At 41.9% G+C, this 26,491-nt stretch overlaps 1 protein-coding gene across 1 annotated transcript in view; it reads left to right on the top strand.

The window, feature by feature from the left end:
* The window catches only part of GXYLT2 (glucoside xylosyltransferase 2), a 95,791-nt gene that overhangs the window by 41,853 nt on the left and 27,447 nt on the right, over window positions 1–26,491 (top strand). Inside the window, exon 5 of the mRNA XM_023746249.1 lies at window positions 19,344–19,516. Coding sequence (XP_023602017.1) covers window positions 19,344–19,516 — 173 coding nt within the window. The remainder of the gene's footprint in view (window positions 1–19,343; window positions 19,517–26,491) is intronic.

Below are 26,491 nucleotides of genomic sequence, written 5' to 3'. Positions count from 1 at the left end.
TTTCTCCCAGAGCCAGGGCTGCTGGGTGGTCTGGGGAAGGAGGGCAGAATGGAGGTGGGGCAGGGGAGGGCAGGAAGATGTATGGGGTAGAGACTGGGGGTTGGAAGAGGGAGAGGGTGAAGTCTGTATGTATGTGTGTGTGGGAAGGCTGGTGCAGAAGGAGAGTTGGGATCAGCATAGGAAGGTTTGGAGGTACTGGGGGAATAAAGGGACCAGCAGATGCCAGAACAGGGGAAAGGGTCTACGGAATCAGGTTGGGTTCCACGATGGTGAGTATAGACTAAGTCCTTTCTCCAGACCCCACCATCCCAGCTGGCTAGTGGGAGGTGTCCATAGTGAGGTGCTGAGCCCCCTACACTTTGTGTCAGAGACTCCAGGACATGTGGCCAACACGCCCCGCCTCTGCCATCCCTGCCAAAGTGCTGCCATTTGGGACGCATTTGCAGACACATGGATTGTTTTTAAGTTAAAGCATTTTAATTCACTCTGTTTCCCACTTCTCGTTTTTTATTGAAAAGGTGGATTCTGCTGATGTGTGTTCCTTTGCAGGGGCAGCAGGGGTGTTCTCCACGGGCAGAGATCTGATGAGAGACAGAGACAAAAGGCCCAGCAAGACATGGGGAATGTGTAAATAGGATCAGAGAGCAAGGAACGGAGAGAGATGCACAGGGCGAGACAGACACACGACACAGGCTACTGTGGACGGGGATAGAGCTTCCTGGCCCGGTGAGAGGGCTCATTCGGCAAAGCAGTGGCTCCATGGGCACGTTCACCTTGGGCACAGCTCCCAGGCCCAGAGTCAGCAAACGGAAAGCCCAGGATAATTGGAGTTAATTACATGTGTGCAAACAGCCGAAGCAGAGGCCAGGGGACAGCCACCCCTCCCCCAGCCTGTCCCTGTGAACCCACCGCAGCAAAGGGGCTTTGCTGGCACAGCTGGGGCTGAGCACCTGGGGGAAGGGCGAGCAAGTGGAGAACCCCTGGGGCCTAGGGGTTGGGGTGAACCCTCCACCTCCAGAGCACCTCCCACGATTACACACTCCAGCGCACGCTGCAGCCCCGGGATGGCAGATCGCAACCAGGTTAGGAATTGGACCAGAACTTGGTCTGAGCTCCCCTTGGCCTTGTGCTGAGCGGGCCCTGGCGGCATAGGCCCCAGCATTTGGGTCCTCAGGTTTCTATTATCTTGGCCCCCTGAGCATTCCCATCTCTGCGAAGATTCGAGATGGCTCTCCTTGTACCCTGTCACGGAGAGTGCCTGCCTTTAGCTGAGGCCACAGGTGAGGAAGGGACAGAGTCTGGTGCTTGGCATTTGGTGATCAGTTTCTCTGCCTGGATGGGCCACAGGACCTCAAAAGAGTGACTTCTCTGAGCTTTCGTTTGCGCGTCCATCTGTACCATACTTGCCTGCTCTGAGACTCGGAGTTCAACGGGAAGGACAAAGGTGTGAATTCCTCACATGTGAATGAGGCCTGAATCAGTGATCTAATTTTGTGGTTTCAGGATCCTTTGGCGGGTTGGGTTGGAGTGGTGGTGGGGTAGGGTTTTATATTTCTACTAGAAGCGCAGCGCATGAAATTCATGTGTGGGTAGGGTCCCTACGCCTGGCCTGCGATCAGGGCCATCTTCCCCAGCTGCCAGCAACCGGCCCCGCCCCCCGTCACCACCCACCCCTGGTTCCCCATTCGCCATCAGGTGATTGGAGCCTGCCAGCTGGGGAAAGGGACTAAGAGGTAGTCAGTGCACCTCATAGTGACTGGTCCAGCGGTCTTTCTGGTCATTCCACCTTTAGGGTCAATTTGCATTTTACCCTTTTATTATATAGGATAGAGGCCCAGTGCATGGGTGGGGGCCTACTGGCCTGCCCTGATGGGGCCCCACTGGGGGATGGTGCTGGCCAAGGAGAGGGGCCGTGGGCAGTATGCACCCTAGTCATGGCCCCAATCAAGGTGGGAGTCACCGCTGGGGGGCGGGGCCAGCCTGGGCGAAGGCCCGTGGTTGTTCTGGTCTCTGGTTGTTTCACTGTTTTGGTTGCTGGGCTTTTATTATACAGTATTTTTACAATTACTGTTGACATATACTATTATATTAGTTTCAGGCATACAACATATTGATTAGACATGTATATAACTTACAAACTGATTACCTAATAAGTCTAGTGCCCACCTGGAACCATACAGCATTATTACAATATAGTTGACTATATTCCTACATCCCAGTGACTATTTTATAACTGCAGATTTGTGCTCTTTACTCCCTTCACCTTTTCACCCATCCCCCCCCATCCTCCTCCTCTCTGGCTACCACCAGTTTGTTTTCTGTAATGAGGATCTTCTTTATCTATGTAAAATGGAGAGAAAAAAGGCCAAGACACAGGGTTTGAAGAGAGGTTGACTTGAAAAGATGTTTTAATATGAATTGCAGTAGTTTTGGCAGGGGTTTTGAAATTTAAACAACTCATTCTAGGGGAATGGATGTAATGGCAGGGACACAGAGTATTGAGCACTGCTAGGCCTAACTCAGAATTCGGGTCAGCTTACAGGTAGCAGGGCCAAGCCAATTCCAGGCCAGGGTCCACAGTGCACTGTGCTGTGGGAAGGTGGGGGAGTGCCAAGGGGAGCGAAGTCTCCCAAGGTTGTGCACAGCAGCAGCAGCAGCAGCAGTGGCCGGGATAGTCACAATAAAGGTAGTAATAAAGAAAATGTAAGACAAGAAAATAATTTAATATTTCACAGAGCCATTGTTTTAAAGTCTTTGTCTGGGATCATGTGCTGGGAGAGGTGGGGATTCTTCCTAGTTGGCAACATTGGGAGCAGCTGCTTTGCCTGTCACCTGTACAATAACTTGCAAGATGTGGTCAGAGTTGAACCTCACAGTCAGGCAGACTGAGGATTGATCCCACACAGGACTGGGCCAATAGCAATCAAGACCCAATTATAACAGGAGGAACCACAAAATCCACACAAGGGACATCCATAGAGCATCCAACTCAGGAGATCAAGGAGACTATGTCATTGGGCCCCAATAACTCCACCTCAGGAAGACTGGAAGCCATAGCAGTTCTATCTAATACATAGAAACAAACACAAAGAGAGAGCCAAAATGTGGAAATGAAGAAACAGGCCCCAATGAAAGAAACAGTGGAATTTCCAGAAAAAGAGCTAAAACAAATGAAGGAAAGTAATTTTTCAGATATACAGTTCAAAGTAATGGTCATAAGGATACTCAAGGAACTTAATGAGAATTACGAGGAACTTAGTGGGAATGACAACAGCATGAAAAAGGAAATAGAAACCATGAATAAAAACTAGTCCGAATTCAAGACTATATCTGACATAAAGAATACACAGGAAGGAATTAAAAATAGGTTGGATGAAGCAGAGGATCAAATCAGAGATTTGGAAGAAAAGGTAGGAAAAAACACCCAATTAAAGCAGCTAAAATAAAAAAGAATGAAAAAGCAGGAGGATGGTTTAAGGCAGTGTTCGGCAAACCACGCCTTGCGAGCCACATGCAGCTCTTTGGCCCCTTGAGTGTGGTTCTTCCACAAAATACAATGTGCGGGCGCACATGTACAGTGTTATTGAAACTTCGTGGCCCATGCGCAGAAGTCGGTTTTCGGCCTGGGCAAGTCTATTTTGAAGAAGTGGCGTTAGAAGAAGTGAGGGGTGTCGGTTGGTCGGGTGACGGGAGATGCGGTGCAGATGGGCCGTGGTATACTCACGGAAGAGAAAAAGTGTGAATTTAAAGTTGAATGGACCAAGACTTTTGCGTTTATTCAAAACTTAAATGGACTTCCAACCTGTCTTATTTGTCAGAAAAAATTGGCGCATAACAAGAAATCAAATTTGGAGAGACACTTTACAACTAAACACGTGTCATTTAGTACTAAATATCCTGTCGGTGATGCAAGGAAGAAAGCAGCTGAGGAACTTCAGAAGAGTCAAGAAAAATCAAGTTCTGTATTTAATTACTGGATGCAATCTTCCAACAGTGTTAATATTGCAAGTTTTGTGGTTAGTCAAGAGATTGCTAAGAGAGGAAAACCATATACAGATGGCGAATACATAAAAAGTTGTTTTATAAATGCATCCAAAGAGCTATTTTGGGATTTTAAGAACAAAGCAGATATTCTAAAAAAAATTAAAGAGTTACCATTGTCTGCTAAAACAGTGAAAGATAGAACAGTCAAAATGTCTTCGAATATAACCAACCAGCAAGTCGAAGATCTTAAATTGGTTTCAGCTTTATCAATAGCAGTTGATGAGTCTTGTGACATAAATGATACAGCGCAAGTTTCACTTTTTGTACGATTTATTTCGTCTACAGGTCCTAAAGAAGAACTTTTAGGATTATTGCCACTCAAAGGTCAAACACGTGGAGAGGATATAGCAAATGCTATAATTGAGTGCATTGAAAAACATCATATTCCACTCAATAAAATTGTCTCAATTTCAACAGATGGGTTGAAAAGTATGACCGACATAAGAGATGGGTTTGTTGCTATTTTGAAAGAAAAAATTAATCGTGAGATACTTACTTACCATTGCATCCTTCATCGAGAAGCGCTTTGTGCGCAGACATTTCCAGAAGAAATTTGCAAAGTTATGGAATTGGTGATTAAGATTATCAACTCCATTATAGCTAAAGCTCTTAATCATCGCCAATTTAAAGAATTTTTAGTTGAAATGGAGAGTGAGTACGCAGATCTGCTGCTGCATAACAAGGTACGTTGGTTATCAAGAGGAAATGTTTTGAAACGTTTCACTTCCTTATTAACAGAAATTAAAGCACTTCTCCTTGAGAAGGGTGTTCACTATCCAGAACTAATGATCAGTGGATCCAAAAATTTTATTTCATGGTAGACGTTACAGCTCATCTAAATCAGCTTAATTGTAAACTACAGGGGAAAGGAAACACAGTTTTTTCGATGTTAGAAGAAGTTATTTCATTTGAAAACAAATTATCTCTTTTTGCTCAAGATTTCGAAAGAGAAACTTTGACTCACTTTCCAAGCCTTTTGAAACATCGCCAAGAAAATAATTCTGATATTGACATTTGCTATTTCAAAACAACACTTTTAAATATGAGGGAAGCTTTTCTCAACAGGTTTCAGGAATTCAGAAACAACAAAGCGACATTAGCCTTTGTTAAAAAACCTCTCAATGCTCCTGTAACAGAATTAAATTTTTTTCCCTTTAATATTGACATTGGCAACTTTGAAGTGCAATTTCTGGATTTAAAAAACAAAGAACTGTGGAGCTCGAAATTTGAACATCTTTGTGCTGATATAGAAATATTGGAGAAAAACAAATGTGAACTTAGTTCACGGCACAAGTGGTCTGCTTTGAAAGACCTGGAGAAGGAAGATATGTTGATTTTTAACACCTGGAATAGTATTCCTGACTCATATAATCAACTGAAAAAACTAGCGTTTGCTCTTCTTTCCTTATTTGGGTCTACATATTTATGTGAAGAATCATTTTCAAGCATGAACCTTATCAAGAGTGAATTGAAAAGTCATCTTATTGATGAGAACTTGGAATCGTGCCTAAAATTAAACACAACAACATACAAACCTGACTTAAACAAACTTTCCAAGGAGATGCAAGGCCATTGTTCACATTAGTGTTTGTCAGTCATTGTCATGATTTAATTTTATGGATATTGTAAGGTAAATTGTAAGGAGTTTAATTTTATCAATAAATAATATCGTTATTAAGTATGATATCAAGTTTTATTCAACGTACCTATAGTTTAACTAAGACTTAAAACTTTAAGTAAAGTTTATTAAATTAATTTTAGGGAACGTTGTGGAGTGAAAGAAGATGTAGTGTCGAGGATTGAGAAAGGTATGTTGAGATGGTTTGGACATATAGAGAGGATGAACAAAAGGAGATAGATGAAACAAGTATACAAGACGAGTGTGGATGGGAGAGTTGGGAGGGGTCAAACTCAGCGAACATACCTCAATCAGATTGAGGACATTTTTAGCAAAGGCCAGCTTAGGAGTACCCTAATTAAGTTAATAAGAATGTACCTACCTATATAGTTTAAGTTTAAAAAATTTGGCTCTCAAAAGAAATTTCAATCGTTGTACTGTTGATATTTGGCTCTGTTGACTAATGAGTTTGCCGACCACTGGTTTAAGGGAATTTTGGGACAACATCTGCATTTTAGGAGTACCAGAAGGAGAAGAAATAGAGCAATAAATAGAGAATCTGCTTGATAAAATAATGACAGAAAACTTACCTAAATAGGTGAAGGAAAATGTCACACAGGACCCTAGCTGGTTTTGCTCAGTGGATAGAGCATCAGTCTGTGGACTGAAGGGTCCTGGGTTTTGATTCTGGTCAAGGGCACATGCCTGGGTTGTGGGCTCAATCCCCAGTAGGGGGCATGCAGGAGGCAACTGATCAATAACTCTCATCATTGATGTTTTTATCTCTCTTTCCCTCTCCCTTCCTCTCTGAAATCAATAAAAATATATTTTAAAATGAAGATAACAACCTTTGGAAGCACGTACAGTCCCAATCAAGAGGAACTCAAAGAGACTCATACCAAGACACATCATAGTGAAAATGACAAAGATTAAACACAAATAATATTAAAGGCAGCAAGAGAGAGACAGAAAGTTACTGAAATGGAAGTTCATATTAAACTATCAGTTGACTTCTCAACAAAAAACATCAGGCCAGAAGGGATTGGCATGAAGTACTCACAGCCATGTAAAACAAGGACCTGAATCCAGGACAACTCTATCCGGCAAAGCTATCATGTAAAAATGAAGGTGAGCCCTAGCTGGTTTGGCTCAGTAGATAGAACATCAGTATGCAGACTGAAGGGTCCCAGGTTTGATTCCAGTCAAGGGCATGTACTTAGGTTGCAGGCTCAATCCTCAGCCCTGGTCAGGGAGCACATGTGGATGTAACCAATTGATGTGTCTCTCTCACATCAATGTTTCTCTCTCTGTGTCTCTCCCCCTCCCTTCCACTCTAAAAAAGAAATCAATGGAAATATATCCTCAGGTGAGGATTAATCCTATATAATAAAGATGTAATATGCAAATTGACCATCACACCCTCACACAAGATGGTTGCCCCCATGTAGGCACAAGATGGCCAGCAGGGGAGGGCAGTTGTGGGTGATCAGGCCAGCAGGGGAGGGCAGTTAGGGGCGATCAGGCCTGCAGGGGAGGGCAGTTAGGGGGGACCAGGTCTGGAGGGGGGTCAGTTAGGGGTGACCGGGTTGGCAGGGGAGGGAAGTTGAGAGGGACCAGGTCTGCAGGGGAGAGCAGTTAGGGGTGACCAGGCCTACAGGGGAGGGCAGTTGGGGTGACTGGGCCGGCAGGGGAGCAGTTAGGCATCAGTCAGGCTGGCAGGGGAGTGATTAGGGGGTGATCAGGCTGGCAGGCTGGCAAGCGGTTGAGAGCCAGCAGTTCCAGATTGTGAGAGGGATCCCAGATTGGAGAGAGTGAAGGCTGGGCAGAGGGACACCCTTCCCCAGTGCATGAATTTTGTGCACCAGACCTCTAGTCAAAAAATAAAATAAAATAAAATTGAAGGCGAGGCCTGTCCGATGTAGCTCAGTGGTTGAGCATCAACCTAGGGTTCGATTTCCAGTCAGGGAACATGCCCGGGTTGTAGGCTTGATTCTCCCTCTCCCTTCCTCTTTGAAAGTTATAGCTGTTCCAATGGTTGAAATTTCAGGTGGAGAGAGCAAAGGGATCTCTCATACTGCCATTTCCCTGACATCACTCCTGTTTTTATCACATCTGCTATTTTTAATTGTCCACTATTGAGTTCCCTTTTTTTTTAGTGACAGTGCTCCTGCTTTTTCCCAGGAATTGCTCCTCCCCCATTACATGCAGACTTAGAGGTCTGGCGACCCTCACTCCCACTAAGCCAGCCAGTTTATCTCCAAGAGCAGAGTGTAGCCAGGGCTGGTTCATTCTGGCAGCAATGCTGTGAAACTCACATTTATCTGTCTCCATCCCCATATACCAGCAGTGCTCCACTTCTTACCCCAATTCAGCTTTAACTCTGATTTTATGAGCTACCTGTCTTTTTCAAAAGAATAAAACCTTTTTTTTCCTTTTTGCTTCACAAGCTAGAATTAAAGTTGGTTACTTACAATCTAATATAGATTTGTATTCTTGAATTATTAGGGTAAAGCAGTCTACTTATGTGACAACATTTCTACCATTTTCTTATGCCTTTGAAAAGATTGCATTTGCCCCAGCAAATTTAGTGGCTTATCTTTTCTAAACCACACTCTGATTTTAAACCTTTCATTCAATCAAGCTAATTTCTTCTCCTCAAATGCTCTTCCAAGCCTCTGTCTGATTGTCAAAATTCCATCCTTACTAAAGGTCTAAGTTTAAATGGAACTTCGCTGAAATGTCCTCTGTTTTTCTAAACCAAGATAAAACATGTTTACTCTGATGATGTGATATCTTACCTCTATAATAAGAGTATACATTTCTCGAGAGCAGGAATATCATCTTATCATACATTTACATCAATGCCATGCATAAATTGGGTGAACCAAACTTGTGAATTGGAATTCTGTCTGGATATAAAATTAATTCTGTCTGAAAGCCAGTTGCATATTTGACATTCAACATCTGGGGTTCTTAGCTGGTCTTAAACTCTATGAAAAAGATCTCTAAACCCCTACACTTGTAAGCAAATATTCTTCATATATACCTAGTTGCATTTTTCCAAAAATAGGGCCTAAAGCTTTCATTAGATTATCAGATCCGTTACCCATAAAAGGGTTAAGAATGGCGATTTGCATGTTTAGAAGGAATTGTAGTAAAACATTTATCATCAGTGTACTGTGGGGGCTACTTTTTCTCCCACAGTCTAAATTCTTCTAGGCTGGGCTAATAATCAAATTAACAAAGACAGATTAAGAGGAGGAAACAAGGTTTTAATGCACATGCATGGGAAACCTACATAAGCATGAAAATTCCAAAAACAGTGAGGTAACACTGGGTATATAAGATATTTTGGACAAAGAGAAAAGCAGGGTGGGGGTTGGGCTATTAAATTTTAGAAGTGAGAATGGCCAGTTCACAGGGAGTTGAGAAAGAGTGAAATATATATGGCAGGGAAATCCTTGCTGGATGACTATGGGGCACACGCAATCTAGCTAACTGGCACATTCCTGAAGCCTTCCTGTTTACCACGCTTAATTCACGTTAGGAAAGGCAAACAGCCTAAGATCTCCTTACTAAAAGGTTTCTCTGTTGAATCTCACAGGCAGAAAAGAGGGTGGGAGGTCAAAGGCTGTCTCTGAGTCTTGTTTCCTAATAAACAGCTTAAAATTAATATTTCAGAAAGCTGCTTTAGAGTGGCAAAACTTTGGTTACCTTCAGTACTATGCATCAGGAACTATGCTAGGCTCATTCAACTTACCTTGTTTTATCCTTCCGGCAACCTAAAGCAATACTTCTTGTTATAACAATGATAATAGCAATTATTACTGTTTACATTTATTATGTGCATAATATTATGCTATTAATGTAAGACATATTCAAACCTATGAACAATTTTTCAGTTTATTTTAGCCAAACTGTGGACAAATGCCAGGAAGCAGAATCTCAATAGATTGAGGACAATGGCAGTTTTGCATCGTATTTTATATATTACAATCAAAAGAGGAGACATAAGTGGGTTACATGAAATCCATTGGTGATAGATTAGGGAGGTGGGAGAAAACCAAGCGGGGTGGAGGGACTTCTGGGATTGGACCAAAAATAAAATGATAGACACATACTTCTTTTACACAGGTGGGTATGGAATAGTTAATAGTCAACAATTAACATGATAAAACAATGAAAAGGTTTATGTTCTCTGCCCTGGTTGTGCTTTGTGGGGTCTGGAAAGAGTGGGGTTACTCTGACATTCCAAAGAAATATTATCATAGATGCAAAAGACAACAGACAGGCTCAGTTCAGATAAAGATTGACCTTTGTCAAGGAAGATACCAGCCTAAGACATGACTACCCACCATAAACTGCTTTTAGTTTAAAAATGTTTTAATTTGATACCATCATTTGTGGTTACTTTAGGTCTCTGAGTTTGCAAGGCTGCCATGCAAGCTTTCCCTGAACTTGTCAGGTTAGTATGTGGCCCCTTTTCATCCACAGTACCATATATATAGTGTTCCAGGTACTTTTATATATGAGCTCATTTAATACTCCCTCAAATTCTATTGGGCAAGTAATATTACTGATGATGAATCTGAAGTCCAAATAAATTATGTAATTTGCTTGAGTTCATGCAACTAGTGGTAGAGTTCTGTATTCAAACCCAACAGGTTAATTCCAGAACTTGCTCATTAGCTACTCTGCTATTAGGTCTCAGCTAACACACGGTAAATCTGGGATTCAAACTGGGATAATTTAGCTTCTCTGTTTTGCTTCCAAATTGAAGTCAAGGGCTTCAGTAACTTACCAAGGTTACAGAGCTAGGAGGTAGTAGAAGCCCACTTTGAACATACATCTGTCTGATTCTAAATCCTTTCTATTTCATCTCTGTCTTAGAGTGTTTTCACTGGGTTCAGTCCTCTAAGGAGACTGTAAAGAGAGAAAAGGTTTCATTTTATAATGGGGTCCTACATTACTTGGGAAAGGGCATAATTTCTCAGCAGCTATCTTAAACTCCATGAAGACAGGAACTGTACATATAGCAGGCACTCAATAAAAATATATTGATTTAATCTGTGTGTATACAGAAACAGAGATGGGTTCTAGGGCAACTAATTCAGCAAGGAACATTAGCAAGTGCTTAAGCATGGACTGCAAATGCAATTCCCAGGAAGGTGTCATAAATAAGTAACATAACTCATTGTGTTAATAAAGGAAGCAATTGGGCTGGGGTAAAGCATGTTACAAAAGCACTTTAGATATTTTCACTCATATAATCCTTACACATCCCCTCTGCACTAACGTGCAGAAAAGTCATACAGCTAATACAAATCTAAATAATGTGACTTCAGGATGAGCACTATGCTCTCTCACTTTTGGATCAGATATGTGAAAGTGTGGAGGTGAATGCAAGTAAGAGAAACATAATGGTGGAATGGAGTTCTCCAGAGAAAATAAAAATCTCATAGTGTGTTGTGAACAATGAGGAATTTAATAGAGGGTGCCTGGATGTGACTATGGCCTATCTTAAAGATTGAGCAGTATAAATGTTGCCAGTGAAAATGGGTTCTTGCAGTGTGCAAGAAAGGAATTTCAAAGGGCACCTACATGGGAGAAGTTTAAGCACAGTGGCAAGATTTATTGTGGCTGTGAGAAATGCTCACCTGTCTGAATTCAAATAACGGACTTGGAGACAGAAGTATGGTGAAAACGAGACTTTTAATACATTCTTGCAAGAGCGAGCATCTATCCGGTTGTATAGGCACACATGGAGCCAGCAATTACATGCTATTTATCCCTAAGGTGCGAGAGTCCCTCTGGTTCCTCATTGGCTGAGTACTATGGGGTTAACAGTTTTCCTCATATTTTACCTAGGTCTTAGTGTCTCCCATTGGGCCATTTTAAAAAAATGGGCTGAGGCCTTTTGTAGTTGTTTCCCCTCCCTGTCTAGTTGAGGAGGCCATGAGGTATTTCATCCTGGGCACCTTTGGGGTTAACACCATGATGCTGGCTCACATATATAGTTCTTTGTTCTTATATCTTCTTCCCTCCTCCCTACATTTTGTTTTCCCTGAGGAAATTCAGTAACCATATCCATTAAAAGTTGATTTTGCTGGAGATGGATCACAGAAGCCTATGTCCTACAAATTCCCTCCTCTTTTTTTTTTACATTAATTGATCCTATCTTCATTAGCTATCCTAAAAACTATTGGCTTTCTTAGTGAAAGGGAGAGGAAGAGAGAGTCTACACAGTTTCCTCCATTGCCATCTTCAGAGCAGTTGGAGTGGTGAGAAGCACATCTCAGGGTCCCGTCCATTTCTCCTCCTGTTGGCCCATAATCCGTGCTCTGCTTATGTCTGTCTGACTGCCTGCCACATCCCCTCAAAGATCTTGGCTCCGAATTCCTTAGTGGAAAAGGTGTAGTGTCACCTTTTAGAAGGTTTTCTTCCAGGGCCAAGAGATCCTTGCTTTCTGTCAGAAGGACGATGAGGCCTGGGCACAGAAGGAGGTGTCTAGAAGTGGTATTCCCTGAGTACGAGTAGTTCTTGTAATCTGGTGGAGACAAACTCTCTTACAAAATTTCAAAAGTTAGAATAGCAAGAATTATAATAAATGGTCTGGTGAAAGGGAAAAATCATTTCAGTTTTAATAATTCCCTATTGAAATAAATTTTTTCCCTAAAATCACCCTTATTTTTATTAAAGAGCCAAGTTAAGACCAATTTATCTATTGCATTAAGTCTAGTTTCAATTTGGCCTGATGGTTTGCATGAAAATGATAAGAATAGCAATTGACTGCACAGGCTCTTATAAAATCTGCTTTGCTGGAATTTCATGATTGAGTCTCAATGAGCCCCTCAGGGCAGAGAAGCCAAGCCATCCAGCTACCATCAGACCTGCCTATTAAAATACCTGCAGACCTGCAGACGTGGGCAAATTCCTCACCAAGCTCTGCACCTGCGGTGGCTCCCTTGGGGCCATGTGCTAGGCTTCAAGGCTCATCGCAGTGGCCCTCCTACTTGTCTTGATGTAGCATGCATGAGGGGGTGGGCAGGGATGCAGAAGCACCCTCACTACTCCCATCCCTTTCTGACAGACCACCAGCGACTACGGGAATGGGCCCAATGCTCCAGCGCCATCCATTTTCAGGGCTACCATGTGGCTAAGCAAGGTACCATGCTTTCTCCAAGGCATTCTTATTGGCTTCAAGTCTTCTGGTGACATCCAGAGTCCAGAAATGACTCTCTTACACGACACTCCAGTCAAAGACTTGGTTAATAAAATCACCATTGGAAACTGGTCTTATTGAACTCATGCAAAGAAAGGTATTGCCATGATTTACTCATTAAGAATCACCAAATTTTCGAGAAATAAAGTAGGGAGAAAAATACACAATTCACCAAATTGCTTTAAGAAAACAAAGTCTCCTTATGTCTGAAAAACAAAAAGAACAAGAATCAGCAATACTTTCTACAAAAATTATAAAAACTATATAATTATTTTTAGTCCATTTAGTCCCATAATCAATTTTTGTTTCTCTCTTTTTTAAATATATATATTTTATAGATTTTTTACAGAGAGGAAGGGAGAGGGATAGAGAGTTAGAAACATCAATGAGAGAGAAACATCGATCAGCTGCTTCCTGCACACCCCCTACCAGAGATGTGCCCGCAACCAAGGTACATGCCCTTGACCGGAATTGAACCTGGACCCTCCAGTCTGCAGGCTGACGCTCTATCCACTGAGCCAAACCGGTCAGGGCAATTTTTGTTTCTCTTGATTTTCCCTGCCAGTACTTCTATAAATCCAAATACTCTAAGAATTCTAAGAATTTTCATCCAGTTAGAAGGGGATGATTTGAAAATGTCAGAGTCCTTTCCATGGATCCCTCAGAACATGCAACATTTCTTTTTCAAATGCATTATAACAAAAGGACTGTCACTACTAGTAAAATGACACGGTTACGGATTTGATTATAATGCAAATGACATGCAACTTTGTCCTTCCTACAAAACACAATACTCCAGAATACTTATAGAACTTTTGCTTCCTGGACAAAAACAGGAAAGACCTTTTCCCTTTTAACAAACTAGAAAAGGACTAACTGAAATAAGGTTTATTTTTTAACTTCATTTGTCCTTGGATGTGGTCAGCAAATGACACTAATTGGATTTCTGCCATCCCTGAGTAGGCTGACATAAGCCATTTACCCTCTGGCAAAATGCAAATCATCCATTCTTTTTTTAAAAAAAATATATATATTTTATTGATTTTTTACAGAGATGAAGGGAGAGGGATAGAGAGTTAGAAACATCGATGAGAGAGAAACATTGATCAGCTGCCTCCTGCGCACCTCCTACTGGGGATGTGCCCTCAACCAAGGTACATGCCCTTGACTGGAATCAAACCTGGGACCTTTCAGTTCGCAGGCTGATGCTCTATCCACTGAGCCAAACCAGTCAGAGCCAAATCATCCATTCTTAAGTGTCCTTGGTTTAGGAAGATAGAATTTACTAGATGGCTCCAAATTGCTGTTTAACCATCTTAGTTTCTCTATTCCTGGCTTACTGCCCCTTGTCATTTAACAGCAAACTAAAAGAAAGCAAGCAAAGAACATCAGTAACCAAGTTACATTACAGACAGACATACAGGAACTCTCACTAGCTAAGAGTTTCTGGTAGCTGATGCCTTGAAAGGAAGAGCAGGAAGGATCCCCAAGATTAAGAATTCTTGGCAGCTGCTGGGAAGTTCCTGCAGTTTCTGCCACAGGTTCAGCCTGCCACAAATAGCTGGGCCCCTAAAGTGGGATGTGCCCCATCTTTAAACAAATTAAACCAAACAACAAAGAGACACAAAACATCAACTGAGACACTCATCTACAATATTTACAGGCACGCACAACCCACAGACAAGAGCTACACACCATGTTCCTTGTGCAGCCAGACACCACAGAATGCCCTGCATAAAAGAACCACCAAAGCAGAGCAATGTCTCTTGTCCCTGGTTCAGAGACTGTCCCCCCAGAACCTCAGCATTCTCCCCAATGAACTATCTGGGGGAATGTCTTCCCTAGGCCTAGAATTTTTGTTTCCCATCCTCAGCAAAGTCCCTGTGACTATGCTGTGCACTCAACCCCCCTCACTGGAGATGTCGTGTACACCCTGAGATCTGCCATTTCCCTCGAGGGAGAACAGAACCGCAAATTAGGACTCCATGCTCACTTCGTGTCCAGGACAAGACTCAGTCACACACACTTGATTTCTGAGGACACCCGACCACCAAAGTAGTACTTATAGTCCAATTTTTCCTACCTTGGCCCTTGCACAAGGTTGTCTGGTTGCTGTGGGTGGCTGTCTTTTGTCCCGATGTCAGTTTCACCATCTTCCGGAAAGAAAACAAAAAAACAAAACAGTCTCAGGCCTATCTTTGGCCTCCAAGAAGAGACGGGCTCCCAGGCAAAGAGTGGCCACCCAAAACCGGGTGGAACACGTCTCCCCCTCAACTGGGGCACAGAAACCCCAGACACACCCCCAAATTGTGAGAAATGCTCACCTGTCCAAATTCAAACAATGGACTTGGAGACAGAAGTATGGCAAAAACGAGACCTTTAATATGGTCTTGCAAAAGCAGGTGTCCTTCCGGCTGTACAGGCATACACGGAGCAGCAGTCACAGGCTATTTATCTAGAGTGCGAGAGTCCCTTCTCCGGTTCCTCATTGGCTGGTAGTTTCCTCATACGTCACCTGGGTCTTATAGTCTCTCATTGGGCCATTTCAAAAAATGAGCTGAGGCCTTTTCTAGTTGTCTCCACCATCCCCTGTCTAATTGAGGTGGCACGTGGTGTTTCATCCTGGGCGCCTCTGGGGTTTCCACCATGATGCTAGCCCACGTCCACAGTTCTTTGTTCTTCTATCCTCTTCCCTCCTCCCTCCATTCTGTTTGCCCTGGGGAAACTCAGTAATCATTTCCATTAAAAGCTGACTTTGCTGGAGATGGATCACAGAGGTCTATTTTCCACAATATGCCAATGGGGGTATAGAGGACAGGCAGGCTCTAATAAGAACTGCTCCCAAATCCCTGATAATCCTTCATATATTTTCAGGAACAAGCAGGCTTGTCATTCAAACTGTTAATGTAGGAAACATTCAGCCCAGCCGGCATGGCTCAGTTGTTGAGCATCGGACCTGTGAACCAGGAAGGAGGTCATGGTTCGATTCCCAGTCAGGGAACATGCCTAGGTTGCTGGCTCAATCCCCAGCCGATTAATGATTCTCTCTTATCATTGATGTTTCTGTCTCTCTCTCCCTTTCCCTTCCTCTCTGAAATCAATAAAAAAAATGTACATATGAAACATTCAAAACTGGAAAGAATTTTTATGAGTTTATTTGAACCAAACTGACGACAATCCCTGAGAAGCAGAATCTCAACATATTGAGATAAGGCTCTGGAGAATGGTGGTTTCTCATCTATTTTTATAAATTACAATCAAAAGAGGAGATGTAAGTGGGTCACATGAAATCCATTGGAGATGGATTAAGGAGGCGGGAGAAAGCAAAGCAGGGAAACCTCTGGGATTGGATAAAAAGTAAAATGATAGACACATACTTCTTTCACTTAGGTGGTTCGGGATAGTTGACAATCAACAATTCACAGATAACAATAACAATGGGGGAATCTGGGGTTTGAGCCCAGGCACCCTGGTTGTGCCCTGAGGTTCCAGAAAAAGGGAAGTTATTAGTTACCCTGACATTCCAGGGGTATGTTATTTTAGCTGCAAAATGACAATAGGTTCAGTCAAGATCAAAGTGACTTTGTCAGGGAAGATACTAGCCTAGGAACAGCTACCCACTATAAAATGCTTTTTTAAATTAAAATGTTTTCATTTAAGACCATCCTTTGTGTTTACTTTAGGTCTCTGAGTTTGCAAGGCTGCCACACAGGCCCCCCCCCCCCTGAGCTAGTCAGGTGAGCACGTGGCCCCCTTTCGTCCACAAAACTGTCCAACCTACTCTGGGTTTTTCCAGGCTTGTGCTTGGTCCTCTCCTAACCAGTCTATGGCCTGGATCTCCTGGGGTTCTGCACCCCATCTAATCTCATTCTTTCCCTAGTTTTCCCAGGCTGGACTCTGCCCCTTTATGCCACCACTGTAGCTCCTACAGCACATGCCCCAGAGTTCTGCTGCTTCATCTTGTTCCTGTTGAGCACGCACTCACTCCTGCTGCACCATCTTGGCTTCCACTGCACAGGTGCTGAGCAAAGGAATTTCTCTGCTGCTTATCCCTCCCCTCTGTGATCCTGACCAATGGCTGGTTTTCTCCAGACATTCTTCCTGCCCAGTGAGGGTGTGGTTGTTCCCCAGGGAGCCTGTGAATGCTGCAACTTCCTAGTGGCTCAGGCTTAATGTCTGATTCCGCTCACCACTAGATTAGGCTTAATGTCTGACTCCATTTGCTCCATTCATTTATTAATCCTCACCAGCCACTAACATTTTTAAATGTTAGTTTATTTTATTAAGTTTTATGTCATGATGAAAGAAGACTGAGCCAAAACATCAGCGAAAATGGAGGCTCAGTAGCATGATTTAATATATTTTCCTGGATAAACAAATTTTCTTTAAAAAAAGTATATAGCTTTTTATCTAATAAAAACTTCCTAAAAATTCAATGTTCAGAATTGAATTTTTACTAAATCCAGAAAACCAGAGTTCAGAAAATAAAAGCAGTGTGGGTAGCAAGAGGAAAGAGAAAGAAGTGGGAAAAAGGAGATTGGAATATCAAGTGTGACATCGCTGGCTGGCTTATTATTATTATTTTTCAGTCTATTTAAAACAAGGTGATCTCTCTGTGACCCTGCAGGTAAAAAATCCGAGTGTTTTAGCTCTAAGAAAGCTTTAAGAGTTCAGATATACAGATAAGCCAATTAAAAAAACACCTTTCTGTATAGTATTCTAAAGACTTTGAAGCATTATATAAAACTTTAAAATTCCTGTCACCCACATTTTAAGAAATAAACCTACACTTTAATAAGGTTCTCTTAAGTTATAAAACGGTCTTGAAAAAATTACATCCTATGCCGGGCTAACCCCTTCATCTGCCATAGGCACTGAGGGGCCGGTCGTCCCAAATCTCATCAAATCTGCAACAAACAAGCAGGCCCCTCACCCAGGAGGGACACCCAGAACATCCTAAATTTACCTAAATAGCTAAATGCCCTCACCCAGTTTTACACTGACATCAATGCTAGTACAGTCCGCCAGAGGGATGTATGAGAGCCTCTTTATTCTTCACTTTCATGGTAAAGCTTTCTGTAAGGATTCTCTAAGCAGTGGTTCTTCCCATGGGAGTGAGTGCTATCAATCCGACGCACTAGCACATCTTTAAGTTGCTTTTCTGACAGTGTATCCACTCTAATTCTTCTGTGCTCTCACACAGGCCTTTCTCCTGGTCAATAACCCACACTCACAGAGAACTCTGGTCCATATTCCTTTAGCCCCTGTCTTTAAAGTCATCAAGCTGAGGGCCAGGAAGCTGGGGAGTTATGAATTTATTGCTAATTGTATTATCCTATTCACCAAGAGGAAATTTTCTGAGTTCAACAGATTACAGCAGAGTTTCTTGATTTGGTGCTACTGCGGCTGTGGTGCCTGTCCATTCACTGGTTGATGTCTGGCGTACTCTTGTTCTCTAAGTCACCAGATGGAAGTTGCAGCTTCTCTCGTATATGACAACTAATGTCTTCCTCCAAACATTGCCAACTGGCTCCAGGGGCGGGGTAATTTTGCCCTTGGCTAAGAACCACTGGGTTAGAGAGATAAACACACAGGTGTACATGTGTGTGCATGCTCACCCACAGTGTGTATTGTCACCATGGCGTAGGAGCTTTCTTTTGGCTTTGCTTCTTTGGATTTTTTCTCCTTTGCTGTTGTTTGTTGGTTTTTATTTTTTAAATATATTTTTATTGATTTCAGAGAGGAAGGAAGAGGGAAAGAGAGATAGAAACATCAATGATGAGAGAGAACCATTGATCAAGCCCCAAAACTGGGCATGTTCCCTGACCGGGAATGGAACCATGACCTCCTGGTTCATAGGTCAATGCTCAACCACTGAGCCATGCAGCCAGGGCTGTTGGTTGGTTTTTAAACCTAAGAGAAATCTTCGCTTTAATCTTAACTCCCATTTTGGGGGTCTGTCCATTTCAAAAAATCTTTCTGAGTAGTTAATTATATCTGGTAACTCTATTAACTACCACTGTGTGCTTAGCACTCTGCTAAGCATTTTATATGAAATTTTTACATTTAATTATCAAAATAAGAAAGAGGTCCTGTTAGTCTCACTTTACAGGTGAAAAAAATGGAAGCACGGGAATATTAAGTCACTGGACCTAGGTTTCACTGTGTTTGAATGAGAGTTGGGATTCAGACCAATTGTCTGAGCAAGGGCTTGTGTGCCTTCTTATCCCCTGCTCTCCCTTCGGGGGGAGGGACCTATACCACCACTAACGGGTACCCTCTTAACTTCTGACCTCAGGATATTAACAAATGTGTTGAAGTTTGGTCCATGAGTCATAGTCACAAACATGAATTTAAATCATCTGCTATGTGCAGTTTACGGAAATGTTGGTTTTAATCGCCAGGTTTGCAGAAGAGCCAGCACTGACTGTGGACATGTCTTTCTCTTGTCACCACCAGAGCGTCTCTATGTGTTCCCCTGCCATTGGAACTACCGTCCTGACCACTGCATGTATGGCAGCAACTGCAAAAGGGCGGAGCTCGAAGGGGTGTCTGTTCTGCACGGGAACAGAGGCGTCTACCATGATGATAAGCAGCCGACTTTCAAAGCCCTATACGAAGCCATACGGGATGTAAGTATGTTCTTGCTACCATTCAGCAGGCATGTGCTTACAGCATGAAGCAGCGTGGGTGCTTCAGTCATTCTCTTCTTTGAAGGCCAAATACTTCCCCACAAGCATTGAACTATACCAGTTTTCCCCAAGCTAAGAAACTAATTATACTATACTATACTATACTATACTATACTATACTATACTATACTATACTAATTTTATTCACTCTTTACTTAGTACTTCCCAGTAAGTCACACACTTTTGTTCTCATAAATTCACTAACAGAGGAAATTTTATATCAGAAAGAGCCACCCTGTGCCAATTGCCATAATAGAGGGTAGTGGGTCAGGGTGAAGATAACACAACAAAATGATATTCATTTCAAACTACTAGTGTGTTGCCTGATTGCCAGTTCCACCATGTTGAGCAATCAGGTGTGGAGGTGGTCAGTTAGGACAAGGAGCCAACTCAAAACAACAGTCCAGTCAATGTGTATTAGTATGTGCTGCGTCAGTGCACGCACAGGGCAAGGGGGCCCAGTGCCTCCTGCTCAGAGCTCCACGCCACCCTCACTGAGTGCTGACGAGGGCAAAGGAATCAGCACACACAGAGGAATCATCTCAACTCCTTCAGCTTTGTGGGCCCTAAGCCCGGAGAGGCTGGATGAGAAGGAAGGGAGAGAGGAAGAGAAAGGTCACTCCTCTCCTCTCCCACAAGAAGGCCTCCACATGGAGGTGCCTGGTACAGGAGTGCATACATGAATATGAGCCTCGGGCATAGGCACTGAGTGTGACTACAGCTCCCTCAAGAAATCTAGAGTGCACTGCTTATGCCCATGTCTGGTGTGGGGAGGACAGCATTTCCCCAGAGGCCTCCCAAGAAGCCTGGAAATCACCTACGGTTGAGTCAGAGATCACACACAGGGTTTTGCCTGGAACTCACTCCTCAAGGCCTGAGGCCCCCTCTCACTACCTTGAAGAGACTGGTTAGCAGTGTTGAGGCGGACTTAAAGATATATGTGAATTATCTTTTGAGGTAAGTGGCATGATTGAAATAACCTTACTTTGAGGTTCACCACCTGAAATCATGTGAAGTACTGCCTGCTGGTACAGTAGACTCCCATATCCATGGGGAGTACTTTACAAGACCTAAGTGGATGCCTGAAACTGCAGGTAGTGCTGAGCCCTGTGTAAACTATGTTTTTCCTATACAGCATTCCCCCCTTATTTGCGGATTCACTTTTCATGGTTGCACTGATTGGCAATCATCGACAACCTAAAAATATTAAATGGAAAATTCCAGAAATAAATAATTTAAAGTGTTAAATTACACACTTCCCTATGTAATGTGATGACATCATAATGCCAACACTCTTAAGTCATTTAGTAGCCATCTTAGTTATTAGAGTACATTGTTAAAATGGATCTATTTTACTACTAGTTATTGTTCATTTCTTACTGTGCCTAATATATAAATTAAAATGTTTTATTGTTGACAGTATTACAGATGTTCCCGTTGTCCCCCACTTTGACCTCCTCCACCCAGCTACTACCCCAACCCAGGCCTTCACCACATTATTGTCTGCGCCCATGAGCTATGCATATATGCGTACAAGTTCCCTTCCTGTCCCCCCCATACCCTTCCACTCTGGCATCTCAGTGTGTTCATGCACCCATGCCTCTGGACCTATTTTGTTCATCAGTTTATTTTGTTCATTAGATTCCAAAAACAAGTGTGATCATGTGATGCTTGTCTTCCTCTGACCGGCTTATTTTGCTTAGCATATTACTCTCCAGGTCCATCCATGCTGACTCAGAGGGTAAGAGATCCTTCTGTTTTTTGTTTGTTTTTTTACAGCCGCATAGTTTTCTATGGTGTAAATGAACCACAACCCTTTTATCCACTCATCTACTGATGTGCATTTGGGCTGTTTCCAGATCTTAGCTATTGTAAATTGTGCTGCTATGAACATGGGGTACATACATTCTTTCTGATTGGTGTTTTGGGATTCTTAGGAAACATTCCTAGAAGTGGGACACCTGGGTCAAATGGCAATTCCATATTTAATTTTTTGATGAACTTCCACACTGTTTTCTATAATGGCTGCAGCAGTCTTCACTCCCACCAGCAGTGTACTAGGGCTCCCTTTTCTCCATGTCCTTGCCAGCACTTGTCGTTTGTTGATTTGTTGATTATAGCCATTCTGACAGGTGTGAGGTGATACCTCATTGTGCTTTTAATTTCCATCTCTCAGTTGATTAGTGATTTTGAGCATTTTTCCATAATGTCTTTTGGCCAGCTGTATGTCCACTTTGGAGAAGTGTCTATTCAAGATCTTTACTCAATTTTTAAATTGGATTGTTTATCTTCTTGGTGTGGAATCATAAGACTAGGTATCAAGTTATACTACAAGCCACTATAATCAAACAAGTGTGATCATGTGATGCTTGTCTTCCTCTGACCGGCTTATTTTGCTTAGCATATTACTCTCCAGGTCCATCCATGCTGACTCAGAGGGTAAGAGATCCTTCTGTTTTTTGTTTGTTTTTTTACAGCCGCATAGTTTTCTATGGTGTAAATGAACCACAACCCTTTTATCCACTCATCTACTGATGTGCATTTGGGCTGTTTCCAGATCTTAGCTATTGTAAATTGTGCTGCTTTGTATATATACAAACTTATCTTCTTTGTATATATACAAACTTTATATATTTTTTGAAATTAACCCATTTTAAGATGTATCATTGGTGAATATGTTCTCCCACACAGTGTGCTCCCTTGTGCTGGTGGTTTGCAGGGCTTCTGGTTTGTTTGTTCTCAGTTCTTTTTTTAAATATATTTTATTGATTTTTTACAGAGAGGAAGGGAGAGGGATAGAGACTTAGAAACATCGATGAGAGAGAAACATCGACCAGCTGCCTCCTGCACACCCCACACTGGGGATGTGCCTGCAACCAAGGTACATGCCCTTGACTGGAATCGAACCTGGGACCTTTCAGTCTGCAGGCCGACGCTCTACCCACTGAGCCAAACCGGTTTGGCTGTTCTCAGTTCTTGTGTGTGTGTTTTGTTTGTTTGTTTCCTGTGCAGAAGCTGTTTACTTGGATGAAGACCCACTTGTTTATTTTTCCTGTTTCTCTTGCTCTAGGAGATGGGTTGGTGGAAATTCTGCCATGTGAGATGTCTGAGATTTTAATGGTGATGTTTTCTTCCAGAATTTTTATGTTTTCCCAAGTTACATTTAAATATTTTATCCATTTTGAGTTTGTTCTTGTGTATGGTGTAAGTTAGTGATCTAGTTTTATTTTTTTTGCATGTATCTGTCCTTTTTCCCCAGCACTATTTATTGAAGAGACTATCTTTACTACATTGTATGCTCTTGCCTCCTTTGTCAAATATTAATTGAGCGTAATGGCTTGGGTCAATTTCTGGGGTCTTTGTTCTGTTTCATTGAAGTATATTCCTATTCCTGTTCTAGTACTAAGGTGTTTTGATTATAGTGGCTTGTAGTATAACTTGATACCTAGTCTTATGATTCCTCCAACTTTGTTCTTCTTTCTCAAGATTATTGAGGCTATTCAGGGTCTTTGGGGTTTCAAATAAATTTTTGGAATATTTGTTCTAGATCTGTAAAATATGCCATTGGTGTATTAATAGGGATTCCATTGAATCTATAGTTTGCTTTGGGTAGTATGGACATTTTAAAGATGTTAATTGTTAAAATCCATGAACACTGTAGATGCTTTCACTTGTTTGTATATTCCTCTATTTCTCTTCTCAATGGCCAATAGTTTTCTGAACACAGGTATTTTACCTCCTCGCTTCAGTTTATTCCTAGGTGCCCTGTTTTTTGCTGTTGCAATAGTAAGTGGGATTGTTTTCTTAGTTTCTCTTTCTGAGAGTTTATTATCAGTGTATAAAAATGCCATCAATTTCTAGGTATTAGTTATGAATCCTGCAACTTTGTCGAATTCATTTAAGTATAGTAGCTTTTTGGTAGATTCTGTAGTATTTACTATGTACAATATCATGTCACCCGCAAATAATGGCAGTTTTAATTCCTCCTTTCCAATTTGGATGCCTTTAATTTCTTCCTCTTTTCTGATTGCTGTGGCTAGGATTTCCAGCACTATCTATACTAATAAGAGCCTAGGTCTGTGGTCGGCAAACTGTGGCTCATGAGCCACATGCGGCTATTTGGCCCCTTGAGTGTGACTCTTCCACAAAATACCGACTTCTGCACATGGGCCACAAAGTTTCAATTGCACTGTACGTGCGCGCCCGCATGTGGTATTTTGTGGAAGTGCCACACTCAAGGGGCCAAAGAGCTGCATGTGGCTCATGAGCTGCAGTTTGCCGACCACTGGCCTAGGTGGTCCTCACTCCCTCACGCATCACGCCCTAATGTCATCACAAGATGGCCGTCACAAGATGGCTGTCACAAGAGGGCCGCATCACAGTGGAGGCAGGGCCCAGTGGAGGAGGCGGGTCACGGCAGGGGAAGGCAGTTGTGGGTGATCAGGCCGGCAGGGAAGGGCAGTTGGGGGCAATCAGGCCAGCAGGGGAGCAGTTAGGTGTCGATCAGGCTGGCAGGGGAGCGGATAAGGAGCAATCAGGCTGGCAGGAAGAAGCAGTTAGGGGTAATCAGGCAGGCAGGCAAGCGAGCGGTTAGGAGCCAGTGGTCCTGGGTTGTGAGAAGGATGTCCAAGGGTTCCCAATTTGAAAAGAGTCCAGCCCCGCCTAAGGAACCCCCCCCCCCCCCCCCCCCGCATGAATTTCATGCACTGGGCCTCTAGTATTGAATAAGAGTGGTGAAAGCAGACATCCCTGTGTTCTTCCTGATCTGAATGGCAACACTTTTAGATTTTGCACATTGAGTATGATGTTGACTGTAGGTTTTTTTGTACATGGCCTTTATTATGTTGAGGTATGACTCCTCTATTACCACTTTGCTGAGAGCTTTTATCATAAATGGGTGCTGGAATCTGTCAAATACTTTTTCTGCACCTATTGATAAAAGGTGATCTTTATTCTTAGTTTTGTTTATGTGATGTATCATGTTTATGGATTTGTGAATATAGTACCAGCCTTGCTTCCCTGGAATAAATCCCACTTGGTCATAATGTATATGATCTTTTTAATATATTGCTGGATCTGATTTGCTAATATTTTGTTGAGAATCTTAGAATCTATGTTCATCAGAGATATTGGCCTATCATTTTCATTCTTTATAGTGTCTTTTTCTGTTTTTGGAGTTAGGATAATACTGGCCCCATAAAAAGAGCTTGGAAGTTTTCCCCCCTCCCCCCAGCCCCTTGAAATTTTTGGAATAGTTTAAGCAGGATAGGCATTAGTTCTTCTTTGAATGTTGAGTAAAACTCCCCTGTGAAGCCTTCTAATCCAGGACTTTTGTTTGCTGGAAAGTTTATTATTATTATTATTATTATTACTACTACTACTTCAATTTCATTAGTTGTAATCAGTCTATTCAGATTTTCTGCTTCTTCTTTATTGAGTTTGGCAGATTGTATGCTTCAAGGAATTTGTCTATTTTGCCCTGGTTGTCCAATTTGTTGGCATATAGTTGTTCATAGTATTTTCTTACAACCCTTTGTATTTCTATGGTGTCAGTTGTTAGTTTCCCTCTTTTATTTCTGATTATATTTATGTGGGTCCTCTCCCTTATTTTATTGATGAGTCTGGCTAAAAATTAATTAATCTTGCTTATCTTTGCAAAGAACCAAACCTGGTTTCATTGACCTTTTGTATTGTGGTTTTTTTGTTTGTTTGTTTTTTTGTTTTTTTATCTCTATGTCATTTATTTATGCTCTTATCTTTACTATTACCTTCCTTGTAGTTACTCTGGGCTTTTCTTTTGTATTTTTTTCTAGTTCTTTTAAGTCATAGGTTTAGATTGTTTATTTGAGCTTTTTCTTGTTCCTTGAGATAGGCCCATGATGGTTAGTACTGCCCTCTCAGGACTGCTGTCACTATGTCCCAGAGATTTGGGGTATTTGCGTGTTCATTTTCATTTGTTTCCAGGAAGTTTTTGATGTCTTACTTGATCTCATTGGTAACCCATTCATTGGTCAATAACATACTATTTACTTTTGATGTGCTTGAATGTTTTTGAGTGCTTTTATTGTAGTTGGTTTCTAATTTCATGCCATCATGATCTGAGAAGATGCTTGATACGATGTCAATCTTCTTGAATTTGTAGTGACTTATTTTGTGTCTTAACATGTGGTCTATCTTTGAGAATGTTCCATATGCACTTGAGAAGAATATAATTCTGAAGCTTTGGGGTGAAATGTTCTGTAAATATCAATTAAATCCATCTGATCTAGTGTATCATTTAGGATTTCCATTTCTTGTTGATTTTTTATCTGAAAGTTCTATCCAGTGATGTCAGGGGGTATTAAATTCCCCTACTATGACTGTATTGTTGTCAATCTCTCTTTTAAAATCCACAAAATTTTAAAAAATATATGTAGGTACTCCTAAACTGGGTGCACATGTTTTCCAAGGTTTTACCCTCTTGTCAGATCAATCCATTTAGTAGTATATAGTGATTTTCTTTGTCTCTTTTTGGCCTTCGTTTTAAAGTCTATTTTGTTTTTTTGTTTGTTTGTTTTTTAAAATATATTTTATTGATATTTTTACAGAGAGGAAGGGAAAAGAATAGAGAGTTAGAAACATCGATGAGAGAGAAACATTGATCAGCTGCCTCCTGCACACCCCTCACTGGGGATGTGCCTGCAACCAAGGTACATGCCCTTGACCGGAATCGAACCCGGGACCCTTCAGTCCACAGGCTGATGCTCTATCCACTGAGCCAAACTGGTTAGGTTTAAAGTCTATTTTGTAAAATATTTTTCCATCTCTGTAATCTCATACTCTGTAAGTCTTTTGTTTTGAGTTGCTCTTTCTAGACAACATATATATATATATCTATATATATATATATATATATATATATATATATATACACAC

The sequence above is a fragment of the Myotis lucifugus genome, unplaced genomic scaffold, assembly GCF_000147115.1.
Source record: "Myotis lucifugus unplaced genomic scaffold, Myoluc2.0 scaffold_640, whole genome shotgun sequence".
Classification (NCBI taxonomy): Eukaryota; Metazoa; Chordata; class Mammalia; order Chiroptera; family Vespertilionidae; genus Myotis; species Myotis lucifugus.
The sequence above is the reverse complement of the archived record's forward strand: the minus strand, read 5'-3'. Positions and strand labels throughout refer to the sequence as shown.